The 19,167-nt window shown below is 42.6% G+C and overlaps 1 protein-coding gene across 1 annotated transcript in view; it reads left to right on the top strand.

Moving 5' to 3' along the window:
• Window positions 1-19,167, top strand: part of LOC120027675 (netrin-G1-like) — a 139,059-nt gene that overhangs the window by 97,815 nt on the left and 22,077 nt on the right. Inside the window, exon 3 of the mRNA XM_038972670.1 lies at window positions 600-772. Coding sequence (XP_038828598.1) covers window positions 600-772 — 173 coding nt within the window. The remainder of the gene's footprint in view (window positions 1-599; window positions 773-19,167) is intronic.

Below are 19,167 nucleotides of genomic sequence, written 5' to 3'. Positions count from 1 at the left end.
CTGACATGTACAAACTCAGAGAGAGAGAAGGGTGGGGGGGGGGGGCGACTGCAACTCCCTTCTCCCCGGTTTGTTGAACAATTCCACTATACTTGTTTCATTTAGTCTGTTCTCTCTCTCTCTCTCTCTGATCTTTCTCTCTCTCTCTCTCTCCCCGTTCTCTCATTCTCTCACTCTCGCTTAGTTAAATGTGACCTTACTGCAATTACACTTCCTCCAGTGAGACAATTATAAATAAGTCATCTTTCATGGCAGAAGAAAGAGGGAAAATAATGATGCAGACTATTTTGAGGAATCCTTGGCGCTGTGTGTGCTGTTTGAAGTTGTTCTCCTGAAACTGAGAATACCTCTGTCTTTGTTTCTGTGTTCACATGCAAATCATCCTCAAGGAAACCCTGCCCTTCTGCACTGTCCAAATACTTACTCTTTGTCCCTCCCTCCCTCCCTCCCTCCCTCCCTCCCTCCCTCCCTCCCTCCCTCCCTCCCTCTCTCTTTGTCATGTTCTTTTCTTTCAATCCCACATTTTAGCTCTGGGATTAAAAGTGAAAATTCCACAGGTGTTGATTTCTCTTTTCTCTGTTCTTCTTCCTCCTCGACAGGTGCAAGTGTAACCTTCACGCCAATAGTTGTGTGTTTGACAAAGAGACGCTAAATTGTGAGTGTGAGCACAACACCACGGGGCCGGACTGTGGCCGCTGTAAGAGGAACTACCAGGGACGGACGTGGAGCGCAGGCTCCTATCTACCCATCCCCAAGGGCACGGCAAATACCTGTGAGTAACCAACGCACACGCACAGCAATACACATGCACAAATATATTCACACATGCACAGAGACACATGAACAGATGCAGATAGATATTATGAACACATAATACAGATGCAAACATACACACATATATGCACAATATATTTCTCGCAGGTGCAGGTATTCGCACTCATGCTCTGAAGCACCCACAAATTCACACACCTCATGATGGTCATGCTCTCTCTCTCGTTCTCTCTCTTTCTCTCTCTCTCTCCCTCTCTCTCTCTATGTCTTTCTCTCTCATCAGGGGGTGGATGTAATCCAGAGGTCTTCGTCTCTTTACTACAACAGTCCCAGATCCCACTCTAACGCTAGTCTCCTTCTCATCTTTTCATCCCCTCTACAACGTCTAGCTACTGCACTAAACAAACCACAGTGTATTCATGTCATTCTTTCACAGCTTTGTATTTGTACACTGCCTTTTGAGAACAGAAAATTGGGTATCTCCCTCCATTGTTCTTAACAGGTCACATGCTGGATGTCTGATGTGAGGCTCATGGCGATGGGGCTAAAGGGGCCAAGGTTGCCAGTAGCCTGCACAGACGTGATGTAATGCAGCTGGTTATTCCAGCTCAGGGAGATTCTTTAGGAAACTCTTGTGTGTGTGTGTGTGTGTGTGTGTGTGTGTGTGTGTGTGTGTGTGTGTGTGTGTGTGTGTGTGTGTGTGTGTGTGTGTGTGTGTGTGTGTGTGTGTGTGTGTGTGTGTGTGTGTATGTGTATGTGTATGTGTATGTGTTTGTGTATGTGTGTGTCTGTGTGTGTGTGTGTCCAGAGTGTGGCAGGAGCTTCCTTCTTTAACACCCTCCTCCCCTCCTCCCCTATAAGCCTTGTTTGGCCAGACGTAAGGTCTGTTTCACTTCTAGCAGGGAGGAGTTGTAAATGAGCTCGGATCAAAGTAGTCAGAGGCAGACGCGTCTCCCATGGACACACACACACACACACACACACACACACACACACACACACACACACACACACACACACACACACACACACACACACACACACACACACACACACACACACACACACACACACACACACACACACACTGAGAGACAGAGAGTGAGAGAGACAGCCCCACGCATGCACACACACAAACACACACACAGGTGGCAGATGCTTCCTTCTGTACCACCCTCTTCCCCTCCTCCTCCATAAACCCTGTTTGGCCAGACGGAAGCCAGCTAGCGCTGTCAAATAAATGGCATATGCCTCCGAGACACACCTTATAGGGCAAGTTGCCATTTTAACATAGACAGGGGGTTACTGAATACCCAGAAGAAAAGGAAGAGAGAGGATCATTATTGCCAAGGACATGTTGAAGGCACAACCAGTCATTTTTTGATGCTGTTGGTGATGGTTTGATTGTGTTGGCATTTCTGAGCCTGTAGGGTTTATCGTAGACAGGTCTGTTATTGCGTTTGGCTGGATGTTTTTGTCCGTTAGTGATCTCTTGGCTGCTGGGTGATGATGTAAAAAAAAGTATTCTCCCTCCCAGGTGGCGAGAGTTATGAGTCTTAGGGAGTGTTAGCAAAATGGTCATTCTGAGACTGAGATTGACAGGACATTATTAAAAATGCCAATGTGGGTGGGTGTGTGTGGACTCACACACACATACACGCACGCACAGGCACACACACTCACGCACACACACACACACACACACACACACACACACACACACACACACACACACACACACACACACACACACACACACACACACACACATGTTCTCTCTCTCACACATACACAGTCCCCTTCACCCTCATGATAAAAGACAGTCTTACCGTAAAGTACATTATTATACTTTATGAAAAAATCCATAATGCCGTAATACTGTGAGGTCTAAGAACGCGTGCCCTTCCCCTTGGAATAGAGAAAAGGCATGATACTAACAGAAAAAGCTCCTTATGCTGTTTGTAATTTCAAAAGCAATCACAGACAATTTCACAACTCTATCTAAATGTCCCCCCAACCTATCGAGCATATCGCTGTCCTATACAGAGAAATTTGTCAAAATCAAATATTTAATTAGGATTTAATTTATTTTTATGATACACATCAAGTCGTGTGAAGTGGTAACGAGATCGATGAATCATGTTAGAGGACGGTGATACAGTGGATGATTCGACACATATGTTACCGTGTCAAATCTACAGAGTCGACAAGGAAAAGAAGAATAGCTTGTTCTTTCTGACCGAGTGAATGAGGGAAAGTGATGGAGAAAGGAAGGGACGGGTGAGATGGAGGGATGGGAAGTGGGCATCACTCTCTGTCACGGATAACTCTGCCTTCTGGGGCCTCGGAATATTCTCGCTCTCCCTCCCTTTCTCCCTCCCTCCCGCTCACTCTCTTTCTCTCCCTCCTACTTTCTCTCTCTCTCTCTCTCTCTCTTTACTTCTCTCTAACCCCTCTTTCCGTGTGTCAGTGAAGAGAGAAGGAGAGGGATCAGTTGGAGAATTACCCATGGCAGTTCATTCTTCTAGGGCGAGGGGTTGCAAGGGAGAAAGATGGAGGATAGTGGTGTAGTGGGTCTCAAGCCTTTCTTCCTCAAATGGGGGAACTAGACTGGAACTGAAAAGGCTAGCTTGGTGAGCTGTGAAAACTGTGAAGACTGTTCTAGAGGCAGGTTACAGTGTGTAAAACTGCACTGAGTGTACAAAACATTAGGAACACCTTCCTAATATTGAGTTGAACCCCCTCAGAACAGCCTCAATTCGTCAGGGCATGGACTCTACAAGGTGTCTTAGGCGTTCCACAGGGATGCTGGCCCATGTTGACTCCAATGCTTCCCACAGTTGTGTCAAGTTGGCTGGAAGTCCTTTGGGTGGTGGACCATTCTTGATACACACACAGGAAATGTTTGAGGATGAAAATCCCAGCAGTGTTGCAGCTCTTGAAACAAACATCTACTACCAACCCCGTTCAAAGGCACTTAAATCTTTTGTCTTGCCCATTCACCCACTGAATAGCACACATACATAATCCATGTCTCAATTGTCTCAAGGCTTAAAAACTATTATTTAATCTGTCTCCACTTCATCTACACTGATTGAAGTGGATTTAACGGGTGACATGAATAAGAGATCATAGCTTTTACCTGGATTCACCTGGTAAGTCTATATTATGGAAAGAACGGGTGTCCTTAATGTTTTGTACCCTCAGAGGCATGCAATCGTAAAACCAGTGAAATGTTAAACATGTATGTACTGTATCATACCACATTCCACATGTCTAAACATTGTTAGGTAACATTATGTTACCTTGTTGTTATGTAAAACAACCATGGGAGTGTTCAAGCGTTCAGATCTATCCACAGAGAATGATAAGGAGATCACTGTTGTCATGGATACACCTCAGGTCTAAAGTAGACAGTCTGAAATGATGGCCTCTTGATAGCCGTACCGTAAACACACCATCAACGTTATAGCCTTTCTCAGGAACCACCCCCCACATTAAAACAACTATGGTAAGTACAAATCATGTAAGGTCTATCAGGCTCTGTATTGCATCACACTTCCCTGCCTTGTGGTCCATGTTGGACGGCAGTTCTGTGGTCAGCGACACGTGCGATCGTACCAAACGCTCCTTGGTCATATCGAACCCACCTCTGATCTCTAATTCCTCAGGATTAGGAGCCACATGTAAAGCTTCACATCTTGCCGAGAGGAGTTGTAAATGAGCTCAGATCAAAGTAGTCAGAGGCAGACGTCTCTCCCATGGACACACACACACACACACACACACACACACACATATCCCCGGGGGGATTTGTAGGGATTCCTCTACTCCTCCTCCGTGACAGACCCTGGTCCGTGGGGAAAGGCAAGCCAAAGCCATCTAACTGATATCAGCTTTTATGCGACTTATTGATTTTACCGCTTTCGATTTTAATGCCACCATAGGGGTCAGAGTTTAATAGGTTAGCATTGAATAACTCTCTGTTACAGTAGTCTTTCCTATCTGGGTAAAGTACACTAGTCTGCTAACAGGATCTAGGAAGATTTGTCCCTAGCTTGATCATGCACTGTATTGTACAATGGATTCTGGGGGTGAAGTTTCACTAAGTGCAGATCTGGAATCAGCTCCTACTCTATACGATTGGCTCTGTTGAGGAGACACAGTAGTCATGCAGCTTTAACAGATACCATATTTATGTCTTATAACAGACTTACCAACCCCTAACCAGCAATACTGTAGCATGTATCTGGAGGAGGTGACAGTCACAATAGGAGCAAACCATTCTGCTTCTCTAATTAGTGTACAATAACGCATAACAACCAGATGTCACAGCAGTGTTATTCACTGTTGAATCCAACGGTGTGGTTCAGCATGATGGCAATAAGAGAATAAGACGTTTAAGTGATAATGCCTGAGAAGCCGGTGTTCGGACGACTTAACAACATCGTGCCAATATATCCTCCAAACACCGGCTTCGAGGGCAATATCACTTAAGCGTCTTATTCTCTTATTGTTACTAACCTATTCAAATAGTGATTGACATGTTTTCATTAAAAACATTATTTTGATGAATTTATTCATACTATTTCATCCTTCCACAAGATATATTCCTGACACAAATCTAAGGTTGCTACCCAAGCCAGCTGGTTCGTTCTACTGGTTCGGTGGCCAGAGACGTGACCCAGTCGTTAAGTATTGTTGTTCTGTATCTATGGACGCGACCCAGTCGTTCATTCTAAGTGTTCCATTGCCATACTGGCTGGCAAAGTTATTTTCCCTTGCTTGCTAGATTGCCAACTACGGCTAACTTACAGTCACGTCAAACAGTGCAGACAGAATAACAACAAAGTAGCTGCCTTTGCATTTGTTTAAGCTGTTTTCTAGTGACATTTATTTGGATATATCCATAATAATGAGCTAATGATGTACGATTTCACCTGCCATAAAAAAATGTGGTCTCTCGTAAGGACACTTTTGTTCAGAGGAGCTAGCCAACAACACCGCTAACACAATCACTTCATACTGAAAAGACTGCACTTTGTTAGGCAAGTCAGTTAAGAACAAATTCTTATTTACAATGACGGCCTCCTGGGGAACAGTGGGTTAACTGCCTTGTTCCGGGGCAGAAGGACAGATTTTTACCTTGTCAGCTTGGGCATTCGATCCAGCAACCTTTCGGTTACTGGCCCAACGCTCTAACCACTAGGCTACCTGCCACCCCTTTCAGAAATTGTGTTTGCGAAAATGCATTATGACACATTTCTGTTTTCTCAATGACATTAAATTCAGCATTTTAAGCGCAAGTTTTAAGCATTAAAGTTTGTTCCAGCTGAGCGAGTCTGACCACAAGTCAGAGACCACTATGATGACACACCAATGCATTTGATGGATCCTTTTTATCTTCTTCTAATGCCTCTTAAGGGAAGTAATCCAAAAGTAATCATTACTGAGTTTGGATAATCTAAAAGTTATGTTACTGATTACAGTTTTGGACAGGTAACTAGTAACTGTAATGGATTACATGGCAAAACAAGTCAGCCAAAATGTAGATTTAGAAGGAAAATACACTATTGTTTCCTATGAATCTTTCCACACAGTGGGATATATCCCACTTCAACAGATCATCATAACCACCTATAACATGTTGCCTGATACTATATTTCCTGCTGCCGTCAGTGGTTGAACGCAGTCTGGCCCTGTTCAAGCAGCCAGCCCAGCCTGTTCCTGAGTCCTAGCTGCTATAATGAAGGGTGTCTGCAGCAGTGTGTCTGGAGTGATACCATGGATACTGTAATTAGTGATACCTAAAGGCCTAGGTGGCCATTGTGTCTACACAGAGATGGGAAGAGAAGAGCTCTCTGCTCCCTCTTTCCCTGCCTCCCTCGCTCCCTCAATCTCTCTCTCCCACTTCACCACCCCCCTCCCTCTCCTCCCTGCCTCTCTCCCTCCTTCCCTCCCTGCATTATTTAATTATACAGCATTCTAGTTCTGTATCCAAACACCCCCCCCATCCCTCTGTTCTTTATCTTCCCTCTCCTCTTTAGGTGTTGATGCTTTACTCTCTTTCCTCTCTGCTATTTGCATTGTCTCCTGACTCTGCTGATCCTGTTCCCACTCCTCTATTGTCATTTCATTCACTCTCTCTCTCCTTCCTCTCTCCCTTTCCCTCTCTCCATACCCCCCCCCCCCCCCCCCCCGAGACCCGGCTTGTTTACTTTGCCTTTCCAACATCTCGCTCGCTGCAGCTGCGACGGTAATCTTTCTTTCAAATATTTGTTTCTTCCGTCTCAGGATTCTGTGTGCCTCATTCCCGGAATCTTAACTGTGCCTCCGAACTCGGCACACATGCACTTTACCACTTGCCACCTTCGATATAGATCTATTCCCCTTTCCCCCACAAGACATTTAGATGTAGGCGGTCGAGTGTTGAGAGTGTTCAGGATGGGGGCAGGCTGGAATTCGTCTCCAGAGGAATTCAATCAAATTATGTCTGCTGCTTTTTCCGTGGCACAGATCGGCAAACTTCCCTCCATCCAAACCTCCATCCAAACCGGTTACTGGTGCCTGTCACTACTATACCGATTGTGCCGGAGAAGGAGATCGAGCCAGTGCAAGAGAGTCAGTGCAACAAAAATGTTATTATAAAGGGGGTCAATGTAAATAGTTCAGGTAGCCATTTGATGAACTGTTCAGCAGTCTTATGGCTTGGGGTTAGAAGCTGTTCAGGAGCATTTTGGTCCCAGACTTGGTGCTCTGGTACCGCTAGTCGTGTCGTAGCAGAGAAAACAGTCTATGACTTAGGTGGCTGGAGTCATTGACAATTTTTAGGGCCTTCCTCTGACACCGCCTGGTATAGAGGTCCTGGATGGCAGCCCCAGTGATGTACTTGGCCGTACGCACTACCCACTGTAGCGTCTTGTGGTCAGATGCCGAGCAGTTGCCGTACCAAGTTGTGATGCAACCAGTCAAGATGCTCTCAAAGGGGCAGCTGTTGAACTTTTTGAGGATCTGAGGGCCCATACCAAATGTTTTCAACCTCCCGAGGCAGAGGAGGTATTGTCATGCCCTCTTCACGACTCTGTTGGTGTGTTTGGACCGTGATAGGTCCTTAGTGATGTGTACACTGAAGAACTTGAAGCTCTTGACCCGCTCCACTACAGCCCTGTCGATGTGAATGGGGCGTGTTCAGACCTTCATTTCCTGTCGTCCACGATAAGATCCTTTGTCTTGCCATTGTCTGTGAAATGATGACAGCCAGGGAAAGTCATTGCCAACTTTACCTGCGGTGGAAATGTAGAAGATAAGCTGTTGTGGCTGGTCCAGGTAGACACAGAGACAAAGACCTGGTGAAGGTCAGGATGGGGTTCCGTTGAAACAAACATAATGAGGCTTGCAGGTATTCTACTACCATTCTACTGCAATGACACAAATAGGCATTCTACTATCACTGCAATGACACAAATAGGCATTCTACTATCACTGCAATGACACAAATAGGCATTCTACTGTCACTGCAATGACACAAATAGGTATTCTACTATCACTGCAATGACACATAGGCATTCTACTATCACTGCAATGACACAAATAGGCATTCTACTATCACTGCAATGACACATAGGCATTCTACTATCACTGCAATGACACAAATAGGTATTCTACTATCACTGCAATGACACAAATAGGCATTCTACTGTCACTGCAATGACACATAGGCATTCTACTATCACTGCAATGACACATAGGCATTCTACTATCACTGCAATGACACAAATAGGCATTCTACTATCACTGCAATGACACAAATATGTATTCTACTATCACTGCAATGACACAAATAGGTATTCTACTATCACTGCAATGACACAAATATGTATTCTACTATCACTGCAATGACAGAAAAAAAAGACAGTCAGGGGGGAAAAAGAGCCAACCACCAACAAACATGTAATCAAATTACCAAAAAACTGTAACTATAATACATTACTTTACCAGATGAAATATTTCATTTAGATTACAGATACTTTTGATTTCAAGATGATTACTTCTTAGATTACTTTTGAATTCAGAAAGGAGGTTTGCGGGAAAAATACATTATGACACCTTTCGGTTTTCTCAATGACATTCAATTCATAATCAAAAAAAGGCATACATTTAAGTTTGTTCCACCTGAATGAGTCTGACCACAAGTCAGAGACCAGTATGACACACCAAATGCATTTTATTCATATTTTTCTCTTCTTCTAATGCCTCTTACAGGAAAAGTACTCCAAAAGTAACTGGAAGTAATCAGATTACGCTACTGTGTAATCCAAATGTTTACGTTACTGATTACAATTTTGGGCAGGTATTTAATAACTGAAACGGATTACATTTAGAAAGTAAACTACCCAACCCTGTCCATGGATGGCTAATTGGCAGATAGGCCCTTCAATGGGAGACTGGGAACAGTTTAAGTCTGGCCAATCATACAGTACAGATACTAGTCGCTGGTGGATAGAGCTAGATTAATCTGAGTTTGAGACTTTGTATTTGGCCCATTTTCTGATTTTCTACTTTATGAGTGGATGTGTGTGAGTGTGTGTGTGTGTGTGTGTGTGTGTGTGTGTGTGTGTGTGTGTGTGTGTGTGTGTGTGTGTGTGTGTGTGTGTGTGTGTGTGTGTGTGTGTGTGTGTGTGTGTGAGTGAGTGTGTGTGTGTGTGTGTGTGTGTGTGTGTGTGTGTGTGTGTGTGTGTGTGTGTGTGTGTGTGTGTGTGTGTGTGTGTGTGTGTGTGTGTGTGTGTGTGTGTGTGTGTGTGTGCGCGTACGTGCCTGCATCTATACGTGTCTGCATCTGTGCCTGTATCCGTGCTTGTGTATATATATATATACATATATGTGTAAACGTGTGTATACACACATCCACTCGCCACGCCCTTAGAGATCATGTTCCCCATCAAACAGACGAGTGACCTCTGAGAGACTGAGAAGAGACTGAGAAGTGACCTCTGAGAGACTGAAAAGTGACTGAGAAGTGACCTCTGAGAGACTGAGAAGTGACCTCTGAGAGACTGAGAAGAGACTGAGAAGTGACCTCTGAGAGACTGAGAAGTGACTGAGAAGTGACCTCTGAGAGACTGAGAAGTGACTGAGAAGTGACCTCTGAGAGACTGAGAAGTGACTGAGAAGTGACCTCTGAGAGACTGAGAAGTGACTGAGAAGTGACCTCTGAGAGACTGAGAAGAGACTGAGAAGTGACCTCTGAGAGACTGAGAAGTGACTGAGAAGTGACCTCTGAGAGACTGAGAAGAGACTGAGAAGTGACCTCTGAGTGACTGAGAAGTGACCTCTGAGTGACTGAGAAGTGACCTCTGAGTGACTGAGAAGTGACCTCTGAGTGACTGAGAAGTGACTGAGAAGTCACCTCTGAGAGACTGAGAAGTGACTGAGAAGTGACCTCTGAGTGACTGAGAAGTGACTGAGAAGTGACTGAGAAGTGACCTCTGAGAGACTGAGAAGTGACTGAGAAGTGACCTCTGAGAGACTGAGAAGTGACTGAGAAGTGACCTCTGAGAGACTGAGAAGTGACTGAGAAGTGACCTCTGAGAGACTGAGAAGTGACTGAGAAGTGACCTCTGAGAGACTGAGAAGTGACCTCTGAGTGACTGAGAAGTGACTGAGAAGTGACCTCTGAGAGACTGAGAAGTGACTGAGAAGTGACTGAGAAGTGACCTCTGAGAGACTGAGAAGTGACTGAGAAGTGACTGAGAAGTGACCTCTGAGAGACTGAGAAGTGACTGAGAAGTGACCTCTGAGAGACTGAGAAGTGACTGAGAAGTGACCTCTGAGAGACTGAGAAGTGACTGAGAAGTGACCTCTGAGAGACTGAGAAGTGACTGAGAAGTGACCTCTGAGAGACTGAGAAGTGACTGAGAAGTGGAGATCATAAAAGTCTATGGAGCGCTCCATAAACATAAGCACACTAATGCTCTTCCTGTGCACAATTAGATTATGTTATGGAGCATAATGGAGAGATGCAGAGACACACACACACACACACATACACTCATACACACACACACATTCTGTTATGACTAGTAATTGGGAATATGGGCAGGTGAAGGGGATTGGAAATGATGGTAATTGAAAGTTAATGTAATGAAGCGACATACAATCTCCAACATCTGCTTTCCTGCCTGCTAGTTGTTCATAGGTATAATAATTACATTGACAGGCAATGCTGCTCTGGCCGTGACCTGGCGAAGAAAAGGTTGTTGGATCAATACCCTAAATTTTGTGAAGTGAAGGATTGAATGTGTTTCTTGTATTGACAACCGTTAATTCATCAAATGGATGTTTTAGAGTTGAAATAAGTAGCCTGATGGACAAAGTGCTACATTTCAATGCAATACAGTTTAAATTCTACTCTGAATAGATTTACTTAGAAATAATGTAATCTAGTCTCTACCTGTATTTTGGGATTGATGGTTGCAATAAAACAATTAAAATAAAATAAACTGAAAATGTTTCAATAAAGTAAAATACTTACTCTAAGAACTATAAACTATTAGGGCTCATGCATATCCCCTCGGCTCTAAATCATTTTCTAATATTTATTTAGAATAATTGAAGGGAAGATTGCAGAATTAGGTTGCTGTTAAACATTCTGATTAGTTTCATCCTTTCAACTAAAAGTCCCAATACGACATATAAAATGTGTATTTTGGGAGAAATTTGTATTTTATCAAGTTGGAAAAGTGTTCGGATAAGTGACAGTTGAAGTCGGAAGTTTACATACACTTTAGCCAAATACATTTAAACTCAGTTTTTCACAATTCCTGACATTTAATCCGAGTAAACATTCCCTGTCTTAGGTCAGTTAGGATCACCACTTTATTTTAAGAATGTGAAATGTCATAATAATAGTAGAGATAATTATTTATTTCATCTTTTATTTCTTTCATCACATTCCCAGTGGGTATTTTGATTTTCCCATGATGTCAAGCAAAGAAGCACTGAGTTTGAAGGTAGGCCTTGAACTCCATCCACAGGTACACCTCCAATTGACTCAAATTATGTCAATTAGCCTATCAAAAGCTTCTAAAGCCATGACATTTTCTGGAATTTTCCAAGCTGTTTAAAGGCACAGTCAACTTAGTGTATGTAAACTTCTGACCCACTGGAATTGTGATACAGTGAATTATAAGTGAAATAATCTGTCTGTAAACAATTGTTGGAAAATTACTTGTGTCATGCACAAAGTAGATGTCCTAACCGACTTGCCAAGACTATAGTTTGTTAACAAGAAATTTGTGGAGTGGTTGAAAAAACGAGTTTTAAGGACTCCAACCTAAGTGAATGTAAACTTCCGACTTCAACTGTACATGTAAATATGAGCACTACATGAGCAGGAGTGAAGCCTCTGTCCACATAAGACGGTGAAGACCCACATCATCCCAAATCCAGTTGTTGTAGCTTGCTTGCTAGCTTATTCCATCCCCAAACTCCGTGCTAGATCCGTGTGAGTGGGACAGTTCCTTTTGCATGGGCCCGGTGCACTTAGATAGCTGGCTATCTGTGTTTTTTTATCATCTACTAGCAACATAACATGACAAAACTCTTTAATACCTACTTACCCGATTCACCTAGGCTCAGTTATTCCTATATGCAATAAAAATAACAGATATACTGTACAGTTTGAATATTGCATTTCTTTCAATACTTGTTGTATAGTTTAAACATTTAGAGCTAACACTGGGCTTTGAAACCTCTCCTCTTTATTCTCTATGAAAGAAGTATCAGGAAGTATCAGAAGCCAGCATTCTTTCTTTTCAGCTGTGATTCACTGAATAAGATTGCATAATGTGTGTGTGTGTGTGTGTGTGTGTGTGTGTGTGTGTGTGTGTGTGTGTGTGTGTGTGTGTGTGTGTGTGTGTGTGTGTGTGTGTGTGTGTGTGTGTGTGTGTGTGTGTGTGTGTGTGTGTGTGTGTGTGTGTGTGTGTGTGCGAGTGTGCGTGCGTGCATGCGTGCGTGTGTGTGTGTGCATTTGCTGTGCCATTCTCTGGTTGGCGTCCTTTCCCTCTCAGGTAGTCTGCCTCCAGAGTCTACTACTATTCTGTGTTCATCTACCTGTCTGCCTCCCCACTCCCCACTCCCCACACACCTCGCCAATAAGTCATACATTTGGCTCCTAACTATGCCTGTCGAGCCAGGATCAGAGAGAGAGAGAGAGATGATGTGAGGTGGATCGATGGCTTATGGCTGGCCAGAGCGTGCTTGCTTGCACACAAACACACACACACACACACACACGTGTGTGGACATGCAGACACACATACACACACTAGCAGGCACAAACACACACACACATACACATACACATTATGTTATGCAGACCCCCTTTGTAGACAGAAGGAGAATGATGAGGTAATCCTCCAGGCACACCAAGCGCTGTTGACTGAACAACTGAGAGGCCTCCATTTGATGAAGGAGTAATAAAAGACAACAGATCACAGATGTCTCCATATCTCCTCAGTGTTTGGGGGAAGATGTGCGATGGAGACACAGGGAGAGAGAGAGAACCCAGACATACCTTGTTTATTTATTTATCTATGGCTTTATTTATTTATTTCCTCCATTTACAGAGCACAGCGTGGCTCCCCTTCCTGTTGTTACGGCTTGTTTGTCGTTGTTTGTTTACGCGACAGACAGACACTGACAGACAGACAAATGCCCACATAGGGGTTGGCGCTCAGAGAGGAGTATAGTGCAAACGGACAAATTAGCAAAACGCAAAATCTACGTGTCACCAACAACTCATCATAACAAGACATCACATCTACGTGATCCAAATATCCACCACCAATTGATTCTCTACTACTGTGGGATTTATGAGGACTTTTAAGACTCAGTCAGTCACATTCGGCAGCCTGGGACCGTGCTGGTCTATAAAGCTCAGTGAGTCTCTGAAATCTATGCAGGGCAAATAGTCTGCTGTGTGAAAGATCTGGTCGCCATGGGGATGTGTCTGTCTGACTGTGTTATCTGTTCAGAGCGGGAGCTGGCACATCAGACAGTCGGTCGGTTGTATCGACAGACTGGGATAATGATAAAACTAATGTCTACGCTCAACCACAGAGCAAGACACTGTTGGGATAAAGTTTGTCCAAAATCAGGTGTTTTGGTTTTTTATTTAGTCTGGTGTGTCTCCGTGTTATCTTGTGTGAGTGTATGTGCGTGCGTGGGGGTAATATTTCCTCATATTTATCTGCTGTTTACAAGATTACATTCAATGTTTTTAAATGAATACAAACAATGTCCTAAACTGCAATTTACAGTTTGTTAAAGTAGAATGAAATGTACATGACTAATCTCTCAATGTCAACTGTGTTTTGTCTTTGTCTTGCAGGTATCCCCAATAGCATTGGTCCAGTTAGTAAGTAAATTCAAAGCAGAAAAGAAAAGACAGAAACTGCTTGATGCTTTGCTATGTCTGATCATATCCCTCCCTTAAGTCCACTTGGTTTTAAATTTTCATTTCTGATTTAGGTCCTCCATTATTCATTAAGTGAAGGATCAGTCATAATTGGTTTGGAAATGTTCATTATGCCAGGGTTAGTCTAATTCCCTGTTGTTTTCCTCCCTAACGGAAATAGCAATAGCTCTCTGCCATATTGTCTAGAATTGCTCAGTGTGGAGGTGGACTAATTCACCTTCAACAAGATAAGCCTAGATAGCAGCCAGACGCCTGTGCATGCATACAAAACATGTTTTTGCCCCTTTGCATTATACATAAATGGCATATAGAGTTTATGAAAGTGCCCGGATCTCAGTGGTGGAATAATGTCAGCGAGGTCAGTTTAATATGAGCGCTGGATATTATCTGCTGCAGCCAGTCGCCCCTGGAGCACAGAGAGAGACGTCTAGAGACGTAGTCTGGTTTTACCACAGCAGCCAGCTGGGACTGCACCTCAGGAGAATAAAGGGAGACGCACACACCAAGGCTGCGTCTGAAATGGCACCCTATTCCCTCTACAGTGCACTACTTTTGACCCGAGATCTATGGGCCCTGGTCAAAGTGTGTGCACTATGTAGGGAATCGGGGGTGTCATTTCAGATGTACAAAGGTATTGAACAAGTCAAAGTGCATTCAGAGCCCCAGCCCATTCCACATCAATCCACCTATCAATCGACGTATTGAATGATGTGGAATTCTCCTGAGGTGCAGTCCTTAGCTAACACCCCCTCTATGGGGGAAAAAAGCAAGAGACACAAATCAGCTAAGATGGACAGCATCCCATTAGTCTTGAATGGTTTCCTCTCTTTGATTCCTGGCTGTATCTCCATGACTGCAGATATCTAAAGGACTATATAGGTTAGAGCAATATGGCTACCAGACCTACCCAGTCCTTTGATGTGTCAGCATTCATGAAGGGAAAGAGATAAGGAAAGGAAGCTTTTCATAATAGTGGGACGTAGCCATGATCAGAATTTACAATGGTATCAGCATATTGGCTAGTCGGCTAGTTGGCGATGAACTTCAAACCACAACTTTGAACCACAACAGTAACCACAACTGATGTCAAACTAACGTAAACGTAAACCGATAGTTTGATTCAAATAATAACCAGTTTGTCATGAATATTCTGAAACATTTTATGTCAGAAATTAGCATAGAACCAAGTGGACCCCCTCCCTCCCTCTACCCGAAACCCCCAATCTTAGAGAGCTGAATGTGTTCAGTGTTGTCTCCTGCCTGTGCATGACCAATGCTCTATACATATGCTGCATGCATGTTCTCCATACATATATACTGTATATGCTGTACATGCACCACTCACATGTCACCACCTCGCTAGCTCCTCCCTAACCCAACCCCACACCTAGTCAGACCATCACCAACGGCTGCTCTCTCTCTTAGTGGGGAGTGTCTGTATTATAGCCTGTCTGTCTGTCTGTGGGACTCACAGAAAGGACACACTCACTGACTGACTGACGATGGCCAAGTCTGTACGGTTCATTCAGACCAGGCCTGTAGGTATTGAAACACTCACGAGATGCTGTCTGTCTTTCTTTACACCAGCAGACGCACCTCCATAACTACCACAACATGAAACACTACCCAGCTGTGGTAGTGTAGACACACCAAGGATGAAGTTGGGGTAAACCAAACTGAAATCGTGTGTATGTAGCTATGTCCTCTCAAATACAAAAGAACCAACCAGAACACAGCTAAATGTCCTTGAGGACAGCAAACAGAAAACACTGCACTTTTTCATATTGTTGTTTGAAGGTAATTTAATTCTTTATTGACTTTTCCTCAATTCTATTTCAAGTTGATTAAGCCAGCCAGATTTGCCCTAATGCAGCCATTAAAGCAAAGTTTAAATTGAAATAAAAACGATTCTGGGCTCTGCGAGATTTCATTTCATTATGACAGCAGCATTGATTATAATTCGTCACTTCTCATTAAGCACGGTTCACCTGTATTCTCCCTTCACCCTAATAACTAATAGAAGACCAGATGTGCTACATATTGGATCGAAATAAAGCTCTAATTTCTCTAGTCAAATTCCTCTAATTATGACGCCAATGAGAAGAAAATACTCCACATGTCAATTTATTGTATTTTTCATCCAATGAGGGAAGTATTTGTGTTGTCACTTTGATTTCTGGATTTCACAAACATTACTCCTCGGTCGATATAAAATGACCCACTGCATCCTTTCTATCTGCTCTTTCATTTGTTCCTTTCTTCTCCTTATCCTTAGAAACAGAACTTCCCATCAGTTACTGATCAATATCTCAACAGAACATATTCTCCTGATAATAATCCGAAACCCCTAAATACTTTCAATAAATAACTTGCTGGCCAATATTGGATTCTGGTCAATATGGCTGAACAATTTATTTTTCGACTGACATGACATACTATGTACTTTATCAGTTATGGAGCTGTCATGGAGAGGGTTTGGTTAGTAACTCAACCAGTCAAACACTACAGTATATACTGACTGTATGTCTGTGTGCCTGAGTGCATGCATACCCAAACCCATGAATTACCCATATCTTTAACAAAACTGAATGTATTACAAACGATTAGACACAACACACGGTAATGCTCACTATCCAATGGCACAGTAGTTAAGTTGCTTGCTGTGACACTACCGGACACTAATCACCGGCCAATGATCACATGATCACACTGAAGTCAGTGATACTGCAACAGAGAGACTTGGTGATGCTTTTGTGGGGGATTAAAATACTAGAATACATGACTAGCCTTTCCTTCTGTCTCTGCTTGACTTAAGACAACTCCATCACCTAACCAACCGACCAACCACAACCACCAAACACCGCCAGTATTTCCCCCGCCATGGAAATACAGAATTGTATGTAATTAGGTTACAGTACACCACAACTATCAGTCATTCCAACCCCTGACACACCACATTATGTATTAATCGTTATTCCTCGACCAGAAATACACTGTAATTAGATATTGATTGAATAGTCAATTTGATGAATTAAACAAAATGCCTGCGACAACTTAGTTTCTATCTATACACTCTTAGGAAAAAAAGGTGCTAAGTAGAACCATACAGGGTTCTTTGGTTTGTCCCCTTAGGGGAACCCTTTTTGGTGATAGGTAGAACGCTTTGCAGAGGGTTCTACCTAGAACTCTTGATGTAGGGTTCTACATAAAATCCCCTGTGGTTCTACCAAGAACCATTTTTATCTTTGATGGGTTCTTCCTAGAACAATCTCTGAACAGTTCCATCAGCCTTATTAGCCTTAAAAATGTTACTCTTCATGGCAATATATATCATAAGGTCTTTCTTTGAGGGCCTAGTTATACCCTAACACAGTGGTGTTAGGAAACTCCTGGTTTACAGGCCAAATCAGGTCAGGAAGTCACATTATGCTGGCCTGCAAAGTGATTTATAATTCCTATTGGATATTGGAATCCAGCGAGTGAGGATATCACCAGCAACCTGCATTCAGAATGACTGCCACCGTAGGGAAGATTGATTAATAGGACTGCCTAAATGATCTAAACGGGAACAACCACCTCAGTAATGGGTGCAATAAGTCCAACTACTTAGTTAAGAATGTTTTTATTTATCTTTGTGTAGCATAAGATTAATAAACCAATCAATGTACATTAAAAAATACAGATATTGAAATGAACAATTTTGAAAATCTATCTGCAAAACGAGCAAGCTGGGAAATGTGATAATGATGGGCGTAGTTTTGAGTGTTTTTTCTCTACACAGTAAAAATGACACACACTCAACTCTGGTTATTAACATCAGCACTGAGGTTATTTTATACCACTGAGTGTTAAAGTAACTGTCCAGTGTTTCCAGATTTCTATGAAATATGACCTATAATTAATTACGATGTGAGTTAAATAGTTTTCCTTCCAGAAAATGTTAATTAAGAATGTTATAAGCAGCTTTTCTGTGTTGGAATGGTGTGGGCGTACCCCAACAACAGAATGGTCTGGGTGTATACCGATCATTCAAAATATAAATGCCAGTAGACCGCTGATTGGCAAGCTCATCCTCTATGAGGAAATAGCAAGCATTTTTTAAACGGTCTGTTTGAGATACAAGTTTGAGGTGGGGTTTTTGAAGTGTTTTATCTTCAGTTTATGCTTTCGCCACAAAAATAAGTATAGGATGAGTCAACAACATTATTTGAGTATGAGTTAACAGAATATTAACTTTTAAAAGTGAGATTTTCACTGGATAGTTAGTTTAAAATAATTTAACTCCTGAATCAACACTAGAAATGTTACATTGAATAATCAACACTAGGTAAACCTGGCCAATTTGCTGTGTGGGTAAAAATAACAGTGCCTTCAGAAAGTATTCACACCCTTTGACTTTTTCCACATTTTGTTGTGTTACAGCCTGGCCTACACACAATACTCCATAATGTGAAAGTGTAGTATTAGTAATATTAATTAAATATGAAACGCTGAAATGTCTTGTGTCAATAAGTATTCAACCCTTTTGTTAGGGCAAGCCTAAATAAGGTCAGGAGTAAAAATGTGTTTAACAAGTCATATAATAAGTTACATAGACTCACTCTGTGTGCAATAATAGTGTTTAACATTCTTTTTTAATGACTACCTCATTTCTGTACCCCACACATATGATTATCTATAAAGCCCCTCAGTAGAACAATGAATTTCAAACACAGATTCAACCACAAAGACCAGGGAGGTTTTCCAAAGCCTCGCAAAGAAGAGGCGGCAGGTAGCCTAGTGGTTAAAGCGTTGGGCAAGTAGCCGAAAGGTACAAATCTGTCGTTCTGCCCCTGAACAAGGCAGTTAACCCACTGTAGGCCGTCATTGTAGATAAGAATTTGTTCTAAACTGACTGGCCTAGTTAAATAAAACTTAAA

The sequence above is a fragment of the Salvelinus namaycush genome, chromosome 33 (genome assembly GCF_016432855.1).
Source record: "Salvelinus namaycush isolate Seneca chromosome 33, SaNama_1.0, whole genome shotgun sequence".
In the NCBI taxonomy this organism is placed as follows: domain Eukaryota; kingdom Metazoa; phylum Chordata; class Actinopteri; order Salmoniformes; family Salmonidae; genus Salvelinus; species Salvelinus namaycush.
This window is presented reverse-complemented; position numbering and strand designations above follow the sequence as displayed.